Source organism: Acomys minous (genome assembly GCF_964271855.1).
Source record: "Acomys minous genome assembly, chromosome: 18".
Classification (NCBI taxonomy): domain Eukaryota; kingdom Metazoa; phylum Chordata; class Mammalia; order Rodentia; family Muridae; genus Acomys; species Acomys minous.
The window spans coordinates 3,466,590-3,486,871 of NC_140501.1; the positions used below are offsets into that span (position 1 = coordinate 3,466,590).

Sequence of the window (20,282 nt, forward strand, 5' to 3'; positions counted from 1 at the left end):
GCTCATTTCTTTATTTTTCTCATTCAACTCTCCCTGGATGATTCCTCTAGGCAACTCTGCTTTCCTCTTCCACATCTGTTTCTCTTTCTTGGGAGAAAAACAGTGCTCCTTTGCCTGCATTGGAGAGCTCACTGTCGGCTGGCAATGCTCGGCAGCACTGTTCACTCACAGCCCCAGTACGGAATCCTTTCCCTTACAACGGCAACAACTCTCCCACCAGCCTTCCTCTTAGGCTATGCCAACACCTCTCAACACCACCCTCTTCCCAGTAACCAACCAGCTCCCCAGGAGCCATCAGACAGCCCCCACATGGCCCTCTGGGGCCTGACGAGGCAGAATCTCCTCGAGCTCAGGCTCTCTGTCCACACCCCCTTGCAAAGCCAGGCTGGATCAATGTGCTCCAGGCGTTAGCAGCTTGTTCGCCCCTGAAAGTCAGTGTTATAACCCGACACTGAGTGCGTGGCCTGCTTTAAGCCCCTTTTGCTATGCTGTCTGAGACACTGACATCACGTACACCTTGCTCTCTGACCAGCCACCAGTGTCACGTGGGGTCCAGTATAAACTTGTGTGGGGATCTGACAGTGAGTTCTGTTGGCTGAGTCCAATAAAGAACAGGAGCCTTATTTTCTGTGCGTAGCACTCATTCTTTCTTTGAGACAGGGTCAAGTTGGCCTCGAACCCGGGATGTTCTTGCTCATCCATTCTCACCGTCTTGCCGCACATCTTCCACAGTGACAGGGTGCTCGGCTGTCTCCAAACTCCATGAGCTGAGTCCACAGCTGAGACTGCAGCTATCAGCACATATGGCCACTGTGGCGGCCAAGTCCTGTAATCCCAGGGACTGGAAGGTGAGCACGGGAGACCAGAAACTGGCTACAGAGGCAAACCTGAGACCATCCTGGACTAATAACTCACTGACTCAAAACCAAACAAAAGCATAAGAAAAGCAGGCATGGTGTCCACATTTTCCGTTTCTGTCATAACATTGCCCACTCCTTCCAAGTCAATGTGCACACTGACTTCTTACTTGGGCTGCCCTTCCTGACTTAGTAACCACTGTCAATGTCCTCCTCTCAGCTCCTGTCCCCGTGGTCTTACTGAGGGCCTCCGTCTCCGGGCTCTTGGGGCTTACCTCCTGGAGCTTGAGGACCATAATTGAGTGCAGATGCTTCACCAGGTTGTCCAAGTATGGAATAAGCAAGGACTTGGGGCAGTCCTCAGTGAAGTTAATGAGGGCGGCTGCGGCGTGGGCCTGCACCCTTTGGTTGCCTTGGTCTTCCATGGTCTGAAGCAAAGCTGCAATCACCTGGAAAATCAAACAGTGTTTTGAGACGTGCAGCCACACTTTTAAAGTGTGCAGGCGACTGAGGAATTCTTACACACCTTCTCGTGAAATTTCTTTTGAAAACCAGGCGCAAAATCTGTAGCCATCTGACCCACGGCGTTGCAGGCGGCGTAGCGGACTCTTGGGTGCTAGAACATGTTTCCTTGTGTTAGTAATGGCAACAGACTCCACATGAGGTAGACAGTAGTTATAAGGTGTTTATGGGTACTCACCGGGTCCTGGAGGAAGAGCAGGACAAAGTTGACGATCTCATTTAGAATGCCTTCCATCTGCTGGTGGCACCCTTCACCAATGGCAGACAACGCCATCAGTCCTGCGTGCCGGTACTTCCAGTCAGCTGTGAAGAGCAACAGTGGTTAGACCTTCTTTCATACTAACTCTGGTAGAAATGGAATAGTTGTTCAAGTTTTCTCTACATCCACACCATCCTGGCCTCGTCCAGCCCGAGATTAAGCAGGGTGGGGCTCATTAGCGGGTGGCTAGAAGAATAAACTTCCCTCGAGCATTTTAGAAAAATGGACCTTGACCTAACTGGGCTGGTTTTCTTTCCTCCTGTCAAACAGACATGGCCTTGCTAGATGTCCAGCCTAGGCTGAGCTTGCCTCCACCTGCCTCACTTGCTATGACCAGCGTGTTACCAAACCCACGTTACTGCCTGACTTTCAGGAGTACCAGTGTGTTACCAAATCCACGTTACTGCCTGACTCTCAGGAGTACTTGCGTGTTACCAAACCCACGTTACTGCCTGACTCTCAGGAGTACCTGCGTGTTACCAAACCCACGTTACTGCCTGACTTTCAGGAGTACCTGCGTGTTACCAAACCCACGTTACTGCCTGACTCTCAGGAGTACCTGCGTGTTACCAAACCCACGTTACTGCCTGACTTTCAGGAGTACCTCAATCATTCCGGGCTGGGCTATGGCTGCTAACCCATCTTACACAAGGCTCTGAGTTCCATCTCAGGGACCAAAATAAACAGGAATGCAAAACAAAACCAAGTTTTCCTACTAGAAGATTCACTGTCGGCTACAAGTTCCAGGGCTTCTTGCGTCACAAACTGCCATGTTTACTGGCTACAGACAACTCACTGATACTTTTAAAAAGAAGCCAAGGGCAAAGATTCTCTTTTTCCAAAAAATTTTATTTGATTAAACTTACTTGTATTCTAGTACTAATAATGGCCAGTTGCACTAGCCACAGTAGGACATGCCTGTAACCCCAGCCCTCAGGAAGGTGGGAGGCAGGTTTGAAGCCAACCTGGTCTACAAAACTACGTAAGACAGCCAAAGCTACACAGAGAAATTCCGTCTCAAAAAACAAAACAACAAAATGTCAGCTGCTTTTTGGCTAACAGAACATGAATTCATCACTGCTTATTTAGTGGACCCCATATACTTGTTTATCTGGTTTATTAAATAGGAAATACAGCTGGGCATTATACTGCATGACTTCAATCCTGGAACATTCCAGAGGCAGAGGCAGGAGGATCAGGACTTTTACTAGCCAGCCTTAGCTACAATGACCTACGTTTGGGCCCTTGGTGGAAGAAGAATGTCCCACCAAGTTGTCCTCTGTGCCTTCATGTGTGCTGAGGAACACATCACCTCAACAAATTATGACTAACACTTAACTAATTTAAGTGTAATTTAAAGAAAAAACAAAACAAAACTAGAGGCTCACAGCCTGCCATTTTTCTGGGTCAGGAAGGGCTGTGCTCTCCCATGTGCGGTGGTGGGGACTCCCAGGGTTCTGGGCATGCTAAGCTAAGCAAGTGCTCTCAACCCTGAGTTACATCCTGATCCATCTCTAAACAGGACAGCAACACAGGGTGTGTACGCTCAGATTCTATGGAGGGCAAAGTAAGCCACACATAAGCACATCCATCTATACTAAAGTAATGGTGATGATGGTTCAAGGTCCTTTCTCAAGGGGTTTTACTACATCAAAATTATCTCCATACTATTCTTTCATGGTCTTTGAAGAACAAGATACAACATTCCAGAGTTTATGATGTGTGGAGCATGAGAACTCACCTAAAGCATTTAGAAATGTCCCCACAGATGCAGGAACGCTCGCACCTCTCCTTTGCTTTGGATAATAGTTATTTTTCACAACAGTGGTGTTCCTAAGCAGGCCTGGTGGTGCACCCTCCAATCCCAGCACCCAAGAGGCAGAGGCAGGTGGACTGCTTTAAACTGAAGGTCAGCTAAGCTGGTCTACTAGACCCTCCCAGGAGAGCCAAGGGCACACAGCAAGGCCTTAACTCCAACACACGGTTAGTTCTGTGAACATGATGAGTGGACCGTCTCGTCCAGCTTGCTCTAATGTCTCTGGGCTTCACTTTTTCACAATAAAATCTCAAAAGTTAAAATTTATTCATCCTAGCAACCCCTTTAAGTTATATATATGGCGACAGTGTTTAAGTCTAGGGTCAGGTGTGGAGGCACACTCCTTTTATCCCAGCTTTCAGGAAGCAGAGGTAGGCAGCTCTGAGCTCCAGGCCAACCAGAACTACATAGTAAAACTCTATCTCAAAACAAACAAAACAGTCTAGGGTTGGAACCAGCAAGATGGCTGAGTGGGTAAACGGTGCTAGGCCTGATAACCTGAGCTTCTGAACCTAGGACCCACATGGCGGCGGAGTGTCCGCATACACGAGCAAGTACACACGTGTACATGCAGAAGCACAGGGCGGGAGGAGGGCGGGAGACTCCTGTCATTAAGCAGATGACCAGTGGAAAAGGCTTGATTCAATGACTTGTATTTGCCTCTCTTTAAGACCCCCAGGTCACTAGGGACAACTTAGGGACAGAGTATGCTTAGCACACGGAGACATGGCTCAACCCGGCACCCTAAGACAAAAGCAAAGGGTGACTGTGCACCAAGGGCCCAGGCTGCCCTCACAGTTCCTGTGGTCCACCCCTCAGATGCATACAGAGAGATTTACGTAAGCTGCACCGCGGTCTCTGCGGCAGCTCGTCAGGAGCATGGCAGTACTCCATGGGGATCATCTGTGTTATGCAGTGGCAGGAGGGAGCAAGCGTGTTATGTTGATTCGCTCAGTGAACAAAGGCTGAGGCCGTGTGCCTGCACAGCAGCAACAAAACTACATGTACACTGGGCTGAGAAACCTGTCAGTCAACTTTTAACAGCAAACTTCTTTGTATAAAAAACTTGGAATTTACACACATTTGTGTTTTAAGTTCTAAAAATGATCGTGCATATCAACCTTTTAATTAAAAGGCAAATTAAAACTAAGCACAAGTAACAATAGTATGAGACTGATATAAACTGTGGAACACAGGCTGACCAATGAACAAATACTTGTTAACATAAATGGCTTTGTATTCAATTACATCCAATGAAATGTTTCCTCTTTTATTTTCAATCTTCAAACCAAGCTAGGCTATCTATCTACCTGCCTACCTATGTATCATCTGTCTGTCTGTCTGTCTATATCTACTTACCTACCATTTTATGGACAGGGTTTCCTGAAGCTCTCATCTTTGTCCGCCTCTTCTCCCCAGTGCTAGCCCTGGTGCTGCCAGCTGTGTGCTCTGTGCCTCAGTGTTCCAGGCCCCCCACTACCCCCAAAGCTGAGCCAGCCAACCCACTAACAACCCACAATCAAGAAAAACATTCTTTTTAACGAATTTTTCATTTTTCCACCTATGTACTAATTTTAGAGAAATAAGATCAACCTCTTCAGCATTGAGACAGGGTCTTGCTAAATAGTTTTGCTTGGCCTTGATCTTATGACCCCCAAGAGGTTCCCAGTGCTGGGACTATAGGGATTTGTCAGCATGCCTGGCTTGGGCTGAACAGAAGAATTTCATTAAGAACTAGGCTACGCACTCTAGACGCACACAGATTAGCTGCCCGCAGCCTGGCCATTGAGGGCTCGGGCGCTAGGAGGCTAACTGAGGAGAGGGCGCTGGGTGCTAGGAGGCTAACTGAGCTGGGTGCTAGGAGGCTGAGGAGAGGGCGCTCAGTGCTAGGAGGCTAACTGAGGAGAGGGCGCTTACGGTTCTGAAGCATCTGCATAATGTGCTCCTTGATCATCGGCAGAACGAGCTTTCCACCCAGTCCACAGGCCATCCGGTCTAACGCACTCTCACCAGCAACTGCATTGCTAAACACACAACAAAACTAGAATAAGCGAAAAAAAAAAAAAAGAAAGAAAGAAAAGAAAAGAAAAAAAAGAAAGAAAAAAACAATGAAAAGAAAGGAAAAAAGGGGGGGCAGGGGAGAAAAAAAAAAGCATATAGAGCCAATATTTCTAAACATGTTATTTGACCAGAACTGAGAAGAATTCAGTCTTTTTATGTAAAATTCTGAGTTAAAAACCCTTCAGTTAGAGAAAACGAAACAGAGGCAAATAAAAACTCCCTATGCTAACTTGGGGACAGGTGCTGGAGTCCTGTGCACAAGAGGCAAGCACTCCAGTGTGTCTCTGCCTCTAGTGTGGCACACAAATACTTCAATCAGTTACCAGGGTTTTGTTTTGTCCTGTTGTCTGGATCCTAATTTTCAAGAATTAAGTAAAAGCAACTGTTAAGGAAGGTATCTGTCTTCCTAGAAACACATTCAATTCACCTGTGACAGAAAAAGGCCCCTGAAACAAGCTGATAGCCACCAGCATCCCCACCACTGTGAGCTCAACTGCTTCTAAGATCAGGTCTCTGAGGATATCTCCAGGCTGCACGTCAGTTACCAGGCCAAAGAGACGCCTCTCCTCAACCTGCTAAGACCGGAACACCACACATTCGAGTGTGTACCTGTACACACACACACATACATACAGGAAAAATCTTATCACTCCCAGAAAAAAAGTCTCTTTTCAAGATAGACAGACAGACAGACAAGTGTGGTAGTACACTCAAAGGTAGGCAAAACTCTGAGGCCAGCCTGGTCTACAGATCAAGTCCAGCAGCTTGTCTGGATAAACAAAAACAAAACAAAAAGTAAAGAATTTAATCAAAACATTTTGTTTGTTTTTTGAAAAAGCAGTTTCTTGAATCAACTAAATTTAAGTACTGCGCACAGGGCAGGTAGAAACAAGTCAAAGAAACTGAGTTAGGCAAAGAAATTCGGCCAAATCCATCTCTGCTTTCCAGGCATGTTCAGTAACAGAACAGAGCATGTGATCTGTATTCTTGGTGGCCTAACCCAAAAAAAGTCAGGGCAACTGTGTTCATTTGGCGTACAAATCTGGTCACCCTTGCATCACTATGAAACCAATCACCTTATAATGGGAAATGTGGTGCTTCCTGGGGAATTTTGTTCAAATTATTCTAAGAGAACCCTAATTTTATTAACACACACATTCCACACATGCAAACATACAAAGAGTTAATTCTTTAAGAAAATCCCAGACTAATAGAAGCATTTTTGTTGTTGTCAGGGGTATTTTTCCTGATTCAAATGTTGTTTTAAGAACATTCATTTAAGCCGGGCGGTGGTGGTGCAAACTTGTAATCCCAGCACTCGGGAGGCAAAGGCAGGTGGACTTCTTTGAGTTTGAGGCCAGCCTAGTCTACACAGTGAGCCCAGTACAGCCAGTGCTACACAGAGAAATCATCTCAAAATAAAAAACATGCATTAAAAATGCAAATTTTATTAACACACATTATGAAAAATAAAATATTGCCTATGTCATACAAAAATGCATATAACAGGCAATTTAGTTGTTTTCCTTCTCTTGACAGGTTTTTCTGTGTAATAGCCCTGGCTGTCCTGGAACTCTTTGTAGACTAGGCTGGCTGTGAACTCAGAGATCTGCCTGCTTCTGCTTCCCAAGTACTGAGATCAAAGGTGTGCGGCATCACGCCTGGCCCCAGAAAGGCAAATTCTAACCTCAGTTTACAGATACAACAATGGTGAGCAAACAGCAGGGCTCCAGAGCCCCCAGAGCCCCCTGCCCCAGCACTCCTAGGCTCTCTGGCCCTGTGGTGAGATTACCTATCGAAGTCATCATCCTCCAGCTCGTCAGCATTCGCCCAGTCCTCGTCGTCCTCCAGATCCACCATCATCGCCAGCATCTGAGGAACTAAAGCCAACAATTTATACCTCACAAGACTGAATTTATTCTGTCAACAGGGTGTTTTCTTTAAATACACACACACACACACACACACACACACACACACACACACACACACACGCATGCACACACATACATGCACGAACGATTGATTTTTTTTCCTCACAAGAACACTTTTCCAGTCAGCCCTCTCCAGCACAGGCTCTACACCCTTGTGTTTAAGGAAGCTCAGTTCAGAATACTTATGATGGGCTGGCAAAATCTCTCAGTGAGCCGGGTGTGGTGGCGCACACCTTTAATCCCAGCACTCCGGAGGCAGAGGCAGGTGGATGGCTGTGAGTTCGAGGCCAACCTGGTCTACAAAGCAAGTCCAGGACAGCCAAGGATACACAGAGAAACCCTGTCTCAAAAAAAGGAGGGAAAAAAAAGATGGCTCAGTGAGGAAAGGTGCTTGACACGGAGGCCTGGCAACCTGAGTTTTATCCTGGGACCTACATAAGGTAGAGGGGGGACGTGACTCCAACTTGTCCAGGTAGGCCTTATGTAAGAGAGCTTGAAATGGTCTACACAAAATACCAGCTGTTCCACAGAGGGACCCGAGAGCCTTTGGACATTGGGAGGTTTATTGTGTTCTGTAAATCACACCCCAAATACCGAAATCTGCTCCCACTCCCCCAGTTTTAACTTGTAGCAGAACTTTCCAGAAGGGCTGTAAGAATAACTCTCAACCCCTCTCCTAACTTCCCAGGTAGCACAGCTACAGAAGCTCAAGAGGCCCGTGCTGTCCTAGCTCTTCCTTACCATCACCACCTGGTGCCACCAAACCTTGCAGCAGTACACACTTAGCAGCCATCCTCGTGTTTAGTGAGGCTTAGCAATGCTAAGTCAGAATTCTGTCTTACAAATTTCCTTTCTAGGCGGGGCGTGGTGGCGCACAACCTTTAATCTCAGCACCCAAGAGGCAGAGGCAGGCAGATCCATGTGAGTTTGAGGCCACCCTGGTCTACAAAGGGAGTCCAGGACAGCCAAGGCTACACAGAGAAACCGTCTGGAAAAAAACCCAAAAACCAAAACAAACAAAAAATCCCAAATTTCCTTTCTAGATAACAAAGCTACACACATATAAAAATTATCCTTTTTCTTAAGCTCATGGTTTCACTGTTGTTGAGACAGGGTTTCGTGTAGCCTAGGTTGGCCTGGATTATACTCTGCTAGTTTGAACGTTATCTTTTGACAGATGGTTCTTTTATTATTTACAAATATAGCCATGTCTTACTCTCTGGCAAAATATTTTTCTATTAAACTTCTACTTATAAAACCTATGTATATTTATTTGGATCTTTCATCAACCCTAAACTATTATTTTTAGCATATCTGGGTTGGAATTTTTGCTCTACAGTTGTCCCAGTCCCTCTGATGAAGTACCTCCCAGGTCGTGTTTGTTTCCGGTGCGCCCTGTGTTCTGCCCCTCCCTATCCTGCAGCACCTTTACCTGCAGCAACCAATGCTGCCCTGGCAGCTGTGAGGACCATTCTGGCTCTTCAGGACAGTGTTCTTAGGTCTGGCCCACTACAACCAGCTGGTACAGTTCGGACTGAAGTGGCAGTGGGTTCACCCTGTCAGTCCCTCAACAGTCTCTGACTGGGTCCCATCTGCTCGTGTAGTGTTCCTCACGGCCTGAGTGTTCTTGCTGCGCTAACAAACAAGTGATCCACGAGCAGTGCTGCCTTTGCCTCTACCCTCAGTCTGCTACTGCAGACAGGAAGGGGATAGCGGAGACCCTTGCTCCTTCCTGCCTAGCTCAGATGCCTACCAGCTCCTGAAGAGCTAGGCTGGCCCAGCAGCACAGCAGTCCGTGGCCTGCCTTCACAGCAGAGAACCACGGCCACGCTCTGCGCCTCAGTTTGTTGTCAGATGCCTATCTTTTCTGCATTAGTTTCTACTCTATGAATGATGCAGATGATTGAAGAATGTAATTTTAGGTCCAAATCCAGCAATCTGCAAAGTCCTAAAAGCGGGTCTGGGTTCATACAAACATGGACAATCTCCCCATTGTTTAACTTACTTTCAACACACTCATATTCTGAATAAAGCTGAAACATGACACAAATCCTAGCAAATTTACCCAACAACTGTACCACATCACAGGAGTATTTGTAGAGTCTGACTTACTAGTCTGTGCAATAATATTGGTATGCTTTCTCAGCATTGCAGCCGCAGTCTCAGACAGGGTCACAATCACTTCGAGAGCAAGCTGGCGCTGCATATTATTGAGGTTAGTGTCTCCACACAGCTACAAAGACAAAAGTGTACACAGTGAGCAGTTAGACTACTGGAGCGCAGCGGCAGCACACAGACCGTGGGACCCAGCTTGCCTTTAGACTTAGCTGTAGAGTTGCTTCTAAGTGAGGCCGCAAATACTTCGGAACAGTATCGGCAATCTCGACGAGGGATTTCAGGACGGAATCATCATTCTGGTAGCACGAGTCATTGACAGCCTACAGGAATAAAACAGAAAACAAATGTGGGCTCAAGACTCACCTTGTGGGGTGATGCCTTGTTGGCCAAAACACTCTGGAGCAGCTCAGTATGTGGCCTATGCAATTAGGCAAATGTGAACGTTCTACGCAAAATCAAGAAATTATCTTCCTTTTGAGGAATGTCACACACACAACAAACAACAGCAACAACAAAGAAGCAGAACAAAAGAGACTTAAGCCTGAGTCCTGGGAAAGGCAAACCCACACCATGATGAAGCAACACGTGTGTGAGCACGGTGTGACAACAACACAGCACGCCAGGACCTGGAGAATGGGGATCTCTCGCCACGACGAAAACTCCTCAAATAGAAGGCCATCTCCCGGGAGATCCAGTTCTTGCTAACCAACAACGGTCCAGAGGAGCCAGGGCCAGGTGCCTCTGGCCTACCAGGGAGTCATAAGATTCTCTCATCATGGACCCCTCCATGATCACAAAGCAAACTAGTTCTAAAAGTGGGGAATCATATGATCTGAGCCTACAACCTAACAACTTACTTTAAATAGTGTTAGTTGTATCCACAGATTGAACCAATTATGAGAAAAAAGAGGAGGAAAACTGTATACAGTGAATATGCACACACTTTTGTTAATTCTGGTTGGTCTGAGCTCACTATGGTCAGCCCCAAAAATCAAGAGATCCAGCCGCCTTTGCCTCCCAGGCGTGGAGAGCAGTGGCGGCCCCCACCTCCAGCCGTTTTATCATCACTACCTCCTAAAGCAGCAGCTACAGCACCTGCCTCCTGTAGCTCGAGGCAACAAAGGATTTCAAGTACACACAGTCATATGCAAAATTAACACTTTAATGTGAAGGACTCTGGTATCTGCATAGTGTCTGCACACTCTCACATGTGTGGAGGCCAGGTCAACATCAGGATGTGCTCCTCTTCGCCTGCCACCTTACATTTAACACAGCATTTCTCACTGAACCTAAAGGCTGGCTCTGGGCTAGACTGGCTATCCAGTGACCCTCTGGACACACCTGGTCTCTGGCACTATTGGTGCCAGGGATCCAAACTCAAGCCCCATACTCACACTGCAGCATTCTATACAGGATGAGCTGTCTCCCCAGGCCCCATGTCAGGAAATCTTACCAACAGAAAAGCAAAGCGGTGCTTGATTTATCAACACTTTTATCTGTCCAGTTTTAGCTTTGTGCACAAAGCAGACCATTTTGTCTGACGGTCTTCTAGGGTAGCTGTGCCTCAGCATTTGCTTGCGGAAAAGTGGGTCGTTTACTGCATTGCATTTTATTTCTTCTTACTTGGCAATGGGCATAGATACTGGCATTTTAAAAATGTACGTGCACAATTGAGTTGTGCTACCTGTATGATTTCATTTTAGGATAAGACATAATTGCCAAAAAACTAACCCCAAACCAATGAGCCAACCAACCCCAGATGTTGGACAAAACTGACAATCAATACAGTACCCAAACCAATCTTTGGTTTGTAACTAAGCAGGAAGTGACCTTAGCCTCTTGTCTTTGGGAGCTAATACCGCAAACTATAAATATTTTGTTTGTTTTGGTTTTTTGAGACAGGGTTCTCTGTGTACCCCTGGCTACCCTGGAACTGTTTGTAGTCCAGGCTGGCCTTGAACTCAGAGAGCTCTGCCTGCCTCTTCCTACCAAGTGCTGGGATTAAAGGTGCGTGCCACCACGCCCAGCTACAAACTATAAACGTAAAGCTGCAGACTGTGACAAGCCTGATGGGGGAGCAAGCCAGCGCCCTTGTTAGCTCTCTCACTTCCTAGACTGTGTGCTCTTGTGCAAGGATGGTCTTTCCTCCTTGGCTTCTCCCTGTACAAAAGGATTTAAATCTCATAGACTAGCTGGAAATTTAAATTTAATAATTACTTATACTACCTATAAACCATGAAGATCTTTAGCGCTGTGAGTTTGAGGCCAACTTAGTCTACAAAGCAAGTCTAGGACAGCCCAGACTACACAAAGAAACCCTGTCTTGAAAAACCAATAAATAGGTAAATCAATAAATAAAATAAAACATGAAGATCTTGTAACTGTGCTACCTTAAGGACCAAAGAAGTCTTTTAGGGTTGCAGACGCCACTCGACTGCAGTGTTTGCTGCATGGTGTGCAGGAAGTCCTGTACTTCGTTTTTAGTGCCTCATAAACTTAAATGTAAATTCCAGGACTTGGGAGGCAGAGTCAGGGTGAAAAGTCCAAAGCCATCTTTGGCTACTTAGCAAGTTAGGGGCAAACACAGGCTACCTTCCATCTTCCCTCAAAAGAAAACTACAGAAAATCCCAAAGAGCAATCAAAACAAAAATTTCAACAAAAACACTCTGTCAGACTTTCAACAGCACTCAAACTTGATTTTGAGGGAGCTAGGCTGTAAGATCCTGTCTCAGCGTCTGGGACAGGCCTTTAATCCTAGCGCTCAGGAGGCAGGGGTAGGGGGAATCTCCAAGTTCCAGGACAGCCTGAGCTACCCAGAGAAATCTTATCTGAAAAGGAACCTGCTTGAAAAAAACTAAACACACCTACGTCAAAACCACCGTTGTGAGGCAGAGAAGTGGCTCAGGAGGTAAAGACCCGCAGCCAAGACTGGCAATCTGAATTTAATGCCTGGGCCTCTGGATGATGTCCACAGGCCAGAAGCCCTCTCAAGGACAGCAAATGCGGGTGGAGGGCACACGTGCTCACTGCTGTGCGGCTAATACTAGCACTTAACAAGCACTAAACACTGACTGGACAAGTGAGTGAGGGAAATGTGGTCTGGAAACCCGCCCCCAACAGCACTGTGTGCACTGAGATGCTTTCTCACCTGTAAGAACCCGGGTAGCAAGTCTGCGAAGTGTTTGAACAGAGCAGTGTTGTGCTCATTGGCGAGTATAAAGGCAGCCGTAGCTCTGGCGGACAGCGTCCTGATCTGAAGGGAGGCAGGAGGAGGCCATTTGTGAGAATGTTTTGGCAGATTCAAGCTGAACCTTCAGTGAATCCAGTATTTATATTTGGTATAAAAGTAAAAATGGGGGGCTGGCAAGATGGCTAAGAGGGTAACAGTGCTTGCAGCAGAAGTCTGATCCTCAGCCCCCACAAAAGAGGTAGGAGAGAAGAGACTCCTGAAAGTTGCCCCTTCTTGCTGGCATGGACATGTCAACATTCACACCCACAGGAATAAATAAATAAAATGAAAAAAAAAAGATATAAAAGTAAAAATAGCCCTTTATGCCATGAACTCAGCTCACAGGTGAGACCTGCGGCGTCGGTAACTAGTGGAGTGGCATTCTTTACCGAAGGATGTTCTTGGTCTTGCATACACTGAACTAACATCCGTTTGATGACATCCAAATAGTGCTGTTGTTGGTTCCCAAAAATTCCAGGAAAGTTCCTAAGAAACGATTCAAAACAAGTCTTTAAAAGCTGTATCGTGTCTTTGCACAGTGTGGCTTAGCCAGACTTAACAGTGCCCGCCAGTCCTTAGAAGAGCGCCTGCCACCTGCCCTGGGTGAGTGAACAAGGCATGCAGCTCTCTCCTATCCTCAGTCTGTGTCTGCTGGGAGACTCCCTAGTGCGCATGGAGGGACAGCGAAATGGACCTGGAGCCCCACACCTCCACCTCAGCTTGCTGACCCAGGGCACTCAAGTTGTTGTACTGAGCTACAGCAGTGATGTGGAGTCTGCAGACTGTTCTATACTGCTTACAACTTGCGAAGTTATAACTCTAGTGTTGCTGATATTTTAAAAGTAGACCACCATGTAACAATCACCAAATGCTAAGCTCCAATCACTGCCTGAACAGAGAAGCTTGTTAAAACATTATAAAACACACCACAAATGACCTGTAGTGTTCTCATGTTCAAAACATCATCACCAAAGTGGTTTTCTAAAGTTACACTTGGTCCTGTGTGAGAACACTCCAGAACTGTCAAAGGCATATATATACAAATTTGCCACGTGTGGACAGAGCAGCTGCTCCTGTTTCTTTCATACTTGTTTCCAACACGAATACAAAACTAAAGAAATTGTTATAACTCTTGAAACTGCTACGCTAAAACAATCAGGTAAAATGTACAGATTATATACCAGAATATGTGAAGGGCAGCTTCCCGGAGTCCCATGTTCTGTGAGCTCACCGAATCAAAGAGGAACTTCAAACCTTCAGGCCACTGGTTGTTGCCATCCTCATCTACAAACAGAGTTCAGACATGAGGTCTGCAGCTCAGACTTTAAAATACGTGTGGACCAAAATACATACTAGTGCAAAGGCCACCTGTGCGATTACAAATCCCATCAAACCAGCCTTCTAAGCCTGACAACAGCACTGTAAGTTTAAGAAGACAACTGTACATAAAAGTTTATGTTGGCAGACAGCAGCCCTGCTTACCGGGACTGTAGTGGGCAGTCCTTTCCTCTGTGTGTTTGGTAGTAACCCCCTGCACACTCCCCCCTCCACTGCTGAGGCACAGCCAGACTTGAATTCAAAGTAATTATTACTTTCGTTTTGGTTTTGTTTTGTTTTTCGAGACAGGGTTTCTCTGTGTAGCCTTGGTTGTCCTGGACTTGCTTTGAAGACCAGGCTGGCCTCGAACTCATAGCAGTTCACCTGCCTCTGCCTCCCGAGTGCTGAGATTACAGACAGGGCCTCACCATAGTCCCAGACAGGCCTCGTTCTGTTAGACATGTGGCCAGCACACACTGCGGAGTGCATAGAAGTGTATGTAAGTGCTACAGGCTGCTATCAGTGTTTATTTTACAAGACAGAAAAACAGAGACTTAAAGCCAGACCCAGTGGTACAGCCATAAAATCCCACGATTGAGGCAGAAAACAAAACAAACCACCACAGGTTCAAGGCCAGCCTGGGAAGGTGGTGAAGCCTCTTTGCCTGGCATGTGGGAAGCATCCCATTTCACTCTCAGTACTGCAAAGGAAAAGAGCACCGCAAGGAATGGACCCAAGCCTATCCACAGCCCAGCACGCGGGACGCAGAGGACAACTGCCCTAAGTTTACCGCTAGCCTGGACACGTGAAGAGCAAACATACAAGGCACTGTGTCCCTTTGGGACTGCTGTTCACAGTGCCATAGCTAACTGTTTATGAGCACGGGGCCAGCCCAGGTCCCAGTGGGTTGTTTGTCTTCTCTTTCCCTTTCCATTCCCCCATTATCTTCTTTTTAAAAAGCCAGATCGCCCCACCCCCCAAAATAGACAGAACCAAACTCCTGCTTCTAAGTTCATTTGTGGCTCAGGCACTAAATCCCAAGCCTAGAGCATACTAGCCAAGAACTCTACCACTGAGCTGCACTCCTATCAACAAAATACCCTTACTTTGTTCCAATTTAAGGATAATTACAGGGGGATTAAGATAGGCCTAAAAATCTACCCACTAACCAACTCCCCTCCCCAAACCCTTACACCATTTACAAGTTTTCCTAGGGGCTTTAGAGACTGCCGCTCAATGGTAGAATTGTCTGGCATTTGGAAGGTTATATTCCAAACTCAAGAAAGGAAGGAAAACGTTCCTTGAACTACTGGTGTGTTAACAGGTGCCTGTAACCCCAGCACCTGGGATATGGAGGCAGTTAGCAAGTTCAGAACAGGCTGGTGCTACACGAGACCCAGAGTCAAAAGACAAAAAGGGACAACAAGGACACACAGCTGTGTGGAATACACAGCTCTGTAAATATTCTAAAAAAGAACCATGAGTCCTGGGCATGGTGGCTCTTACCTGCTGCCTACCACATGGGAAGCTGGGGCAGACTGTACAGAGCCTGTCTCAAAGCATGAAAGGAAAGAAGAAAAAAAGGGCAGCGCAGTAGTATAAGACTGTCACCCCAACACGAGGGGGCCAGGGCAGCGCAGTAGTATAAGACTGTCACCCCAACACGAGGGGGCCAGGGCAGCGCAGTAGTATAAGACTGTCACCCCAACACGAGGGGGCCAGGGCAGCGCAGTAGTATAAGACTGTCACCCCAACACGAGGGGGCCAGGGCAGCGCAGTAGTATAAGACTGTCATCCCAACACGAGGGGGCCAGGGCAGCGCAGTAGTATAAGACTGTCACCCCAACACGAGGGGGCCAGGGCAGCGCAGTTGCCAGTCCCAGGCAACTGTGAGCTACAGAGAATTCTGGGACAACTTAAGACTAATCAAAGCCTTATCTCAAAAAGCCCCAAATAACAAACCCAACAGCTAACACGCCCTTCCCGTCCTGCATTACACTGTGCACATACCTATTAAATTCCTGGCCAACTCTGCAGCAATGTCACAAATTTTCTTCCTCATGCTAGATTGTGTTTCCATCTGAATAACCATTAGCAGCTCGCTCTTGATGGCGGTCTGGACATCTGATGGAAGAGCTGGGTAGACTTCATCAAATGCAGAGGACAAAAGACGTCTGAGGAGAACAGCGGCCATTTGTCTAGCCTAGTAGTAGATAAACATTGTTATCAACCTCACATGCCTTACTAGGGAAATATTTCCAATCCTATGGCATTGATGGGTCTCGGTGTCCTTTTTTTAGTAATTCATTTTTAAAGCACCTTTTATTTTTAAAAGTTTCTTTTTTGTTGTCAATGTTGTTTTTGTTTTTGAAGACAGGGTTTCTCTGTGTAATAGCCCTGGCTATTCTAGAACGCTCTTTGTAGACCAGGCTGGCCTCGAACTCACAGAGATCCACCCACCTCTGTCTCTGCGCTGGGATTAAAGGCGTGCACCACCACACTTGGGGACAAAAAAACCAAACAAACAAAAAAACTAAAAAAAAAAAAAAAAAAAAAAAAAAAAAAAACAAAACACCCCACAACCACAACAACAACAAAAACTCCAACTCTTTCTAATCACAAGCACCACAAGCATTTGTAGAAGTTGACTGCCAGCCAAGAGAGCATCTATGACCTCTCTACACATGCAAGGCTTGTAGGCAGGATTTTCTAGACACCTTTCTCAAAGTAAGATACAGTTAATAGCCAGGCAGTGGTGGTGCACGCCTTTAATCCCAGCACTTGGGCAGATCTCTGTAGTTCGAGGCCAGCCTGGTCTACAGAGTGAGTTCCAGGACAACTAGAGCTGTTACACAGAGGAACCCTGTCTTGAAAAACAAAAACAAAAATTAAACAACAACCAAAAAAAGATACAGTTAATACTGTAAGGATATTACATTATAGTAGGAAGCAATAGAATTTAGGCACTAAGCACACATAACAAACTAAAAAAGCCCAGTATGCCGGGCGTGGTGGCGCACGCCTTTAATCCCAGCACTTGGGAGGCAGAGGCTGGTGGATCGCTGTGAGTTCAAGGCCAGCCTGGTCTACAAAGTGAGTCCAGGACAGCCAAGGCTACACAGAGAAACCCTGTCTTGAAAAACCAAAAAAGCCCAGTAAGTAGTTCTATTTTACCACAGGGGAAATGCATTAAAATTCCAGGATATTGGCCATGCCTGTAATCCCAGTGCTCAGGAGGCAGAGGCAGGCGGACTGATATGAGTTCGAGGCCAGCCTAGTCTATAAAGAGAGTTCCAAGATAGCCTTACACAGAGAAGCCTTGTCTCAAAAAACAAAACAAAACAAAGCCAGGAAATCTAAATCTCTGCACAATAGATAATTTACTAAAAATTCCAACTCCCTGCAAGGCAGACTCAGAAGACTGTCACGATGAAGGTAGCCTGGGCTACAATGTGAGACCTTGGTCCCTTCCCTCTCCCCTCTTTAAAAGAAGGTGACTAGGGAGAGAGATGGCTCCGTTGGCAAAGTGCCTGTAAAAAAACAGGTATGGTAGCATAAGTTTATAGTCCCAGGTCTGGGAGACCAGAACCAGGAAGAATCCTGGGGCTTGCTCACTAGTCAGCCTAGCCAAATCAGCGAGTTCCAGGTTCAGTAAGAGATCATCTCAAAATGTAAAGTGGAGTGCAACTGTTGAAGAGACCTGACCAATCTCTGGCCTCTAAATACATGTGTGTACATGTGGGGGCACATACACATTTTAGAAAGAAGCTTCTGAGGTGTATCTTTCTTTTTGGGCACCTTTCCTTTTCTGCTTCAATCTTCATTAAAAAGTTCATCCTAATATATATATATGAACAGCTGGATGTGAGGCTGGAGAGATGGCTCAAAGGTTAAGAGCACTGGCTGTTCTTCCAAAGGTCCTGAGTTCAATTCCCAGCAACCACATGGTGGCTCACAACCATCTGTAATGTGATCTAATGCCCTCTTCTGGTCTGCAGGCACACACACAGGTAGAGCACTGTATAAATAACAAATAAATAAATAAAAAACAGCAGCTGGGTATGGAAGCACACACCTTTAATCCCAGCACTGCTGAGGCAGAGGCAGGTGGATCTCTGTGAGTAGGAGGCTAGTCTGGTTTATAGAATGAGCTCCAGTACAGCCAAGGCTACAACGAGAAACCTTAAAATTGGTCAATACCCAAGCTTCTCTTCAGCACACATGCCTTATCTAGAGATGGCTATATGCATGCATTAAAATTTTTTATTTTCAAAATATTTCATTAACATTAATATGCTGTGTGAAAGGCTGGAGATGGCTCAGCAGTTGCCATTCTTGAAAAAGACCTGGTTTTGTTTGTTCCCAGCACCCACATATTGATTCACAACAATCCATAGGCACGTATGTGTGTACATATATTCACGTACACAAAGCATTCATGCACACAAAATAAGTAAATCTAATTTTCCCCTAAAAGCTCTGTGAATAGACCTCCTTTCTTTCTTTAGAATGAGAATTAATGTAAAAAAACTATTTTATAGCTAGAAATGATTTGCTGTGTGTGTAATGTGTGTAATGCACTGATGAGCTGGAAACCCTCCTCCTTCGCCACTAGAACCCTCCCCAGCACTGACCGCCCCAGCACCACAGCTTATCTCGTGCATGACAAGCGTGTCGCCGTGGAAACATCACCTCCTCGGCAGCTGTGGTGTTTCTGATGGCTTGTAAGAGGAACGTGATCTTGGACTGGCCTGGGATATTCTCGTAGGTTTCCTAGAGGAGACAGTGGAGGGTTGGAACACACCGTTAAGCCGGTCCAGGCTGCTGTTCGCAGGGTCTTTTGTGAAGCGAGCTGTTGTGTTTCAGACAGTTGAGAACAAGGTCTCTACTTACCGCCTCATGTCTGCATATTTTCAAAACTCATGTCTTCTGGTTAACATGAATTTATGTCCCACAATCAAAAGAAAAAAAAAAAAGTCAAGCGTGGGGCTGGGAAGCTGGCTGAGTAGTAAGAGCACAGGCCCCGCGGCTTGCGGCGGTCTCTTAGGAGCACCGACGCTCTCTTCTAGTCCCCGTGGGCACCAGGCACCCATACAAATAATTTTTTTAAAATGGTTAAATAAGTCAGGCAGTGGTGGTACACTGCACACCTTTACTCCCAGCACTCTAGAGGCAGAGGCAAGTGGATCTCCGAGAGTTCGAGGCCAGCCTGGTCCACAGAGCAAATTCCAGGACAGCCAGGACTACACAGAGAAACCCTGTCTTGAAAACAACAACCACCTGTCAACTATAATCTAACATAATATAACACTGCAAAATAAGCGATATTCTTGGGGCCAGGCGTGGTGGCGCACACCTTTAATCCCAGCACTTGGGAGGCTGAGGCAGGCGGATCAATGTGAGTTCGAGGCCAGCCTGGTCTACGAAGTGAGTCCAGGACAGCCAAGGACATACACAGAGAGACCGTGTCTCGGAAAAAAAAAAAAGCGATATTCTGAGAAACGACTTTATTTTGTCAACACTTTTTTTTAAGGTAGGGTTTCTTTGCATGGCTTTGGCTGGCCTGTAACCCACAGAGATCGGCCTGCCTTAGATTAAAGGCAAAGGTGTGCACCACCATCGCCTATAGAGAGTGGGTTCAAATCACACTTGCCCACAAACATCAAATACATGCCTTAGATAAAGCAATAGAGAAAGGGAAAGTATCCTAATTCTTTTTGTTTTTTTGTTTCTTTGGTTTTTTAAAACAGGGCTTCTCTGTATAACCTGGGCTGCCATGGACTCATTTGTAGACCAGGCTGGCCTTGATCTGACTGCCTCCTAAGTGCTTGGATTACAGGCAAGCACCACCACTCCCAGCCACAATATCCAAATTCTTTATGCTGCATTTTCCAGGAAGGGTTATTCTAACATCTTAGTATATAATTAAAAAACAAGCTGGCCTTTAAGATCAACCTGGTCTACAAAGTGAGTCCAGGATATCCAGGGCTACACAGAGAAACCCTGTCTTGAAAAACAAAACAAAACACCAAATGATTGTAGTCCAGAGAAGTTTAGCCAAAAAAGGGGAAACAAACCACCCAAAAGTAGATGACATTAGTCCAAAGCAAATTGTGTGTTCCCCATGAAGAGCACATCAATTGGTTGTTCAGAGCCAAATAGTCAGCC

At 46.2% G+C, this 20,282-nt stretch overlaps 1 protein-coding gene across 3 annotated transcripts in view; it reads right to left on the minus strand.

The window, feature by feature from the left end:
* Nucleotides 1-20,282, minus strand: part of IPO5 (importin 5) — a 49,445-nt gene that overhangs the window by 12,272 nt on the left and 16,891 nt on the right. For all 3 annotated transcript variants that reach the window (XM_084766959.1, XM_084766960.1, XM_084766961.1), the window contains 12 exons: nt 18,807-18,887; nt 16,125-16,317; nt 13,979-14,081; nt 13,187-13,283; nt 12,717-12,821; nt 9,765-9,887; nt 9,562-9,682; nt 7,308-7,395; nt 5,372-5,478; nt 1,558-1,682; nt 1,384-1,473; nt 1,133-1,306 (listed from right to left, as the gene is read on the minus strand). In XM_084766959.1, the coding sequence (XP_084623085.1) occupies nt 1,133-1,306; nt 1,384-1,473; nt 1,558-1,682; nt 5,372-5,478; nt 7,308-7,395; nt 9,562-9,682; nt 9,765-9,887; nt 12,717-12,821; nt 13,187-13,283; nt 13,979-14,081; nt 16,125-16,317; nt 18,807-18,887 (1,407 nt within the window). The remainder of the gene's footprint in view (nt 1-1,132; nt 1,307-1,383; nt 1,474-1,557; nt 1,683-5,371; nt 5,479-7,307; nt 7,396-9,561; nt 9,683-9,764; nt 9,888-12,716; nt 12,822-13,186; nt 13,284-13,978; nt 14,082-16,124; nt 16,318-18,806; nt 18,888-20,282) is intronic.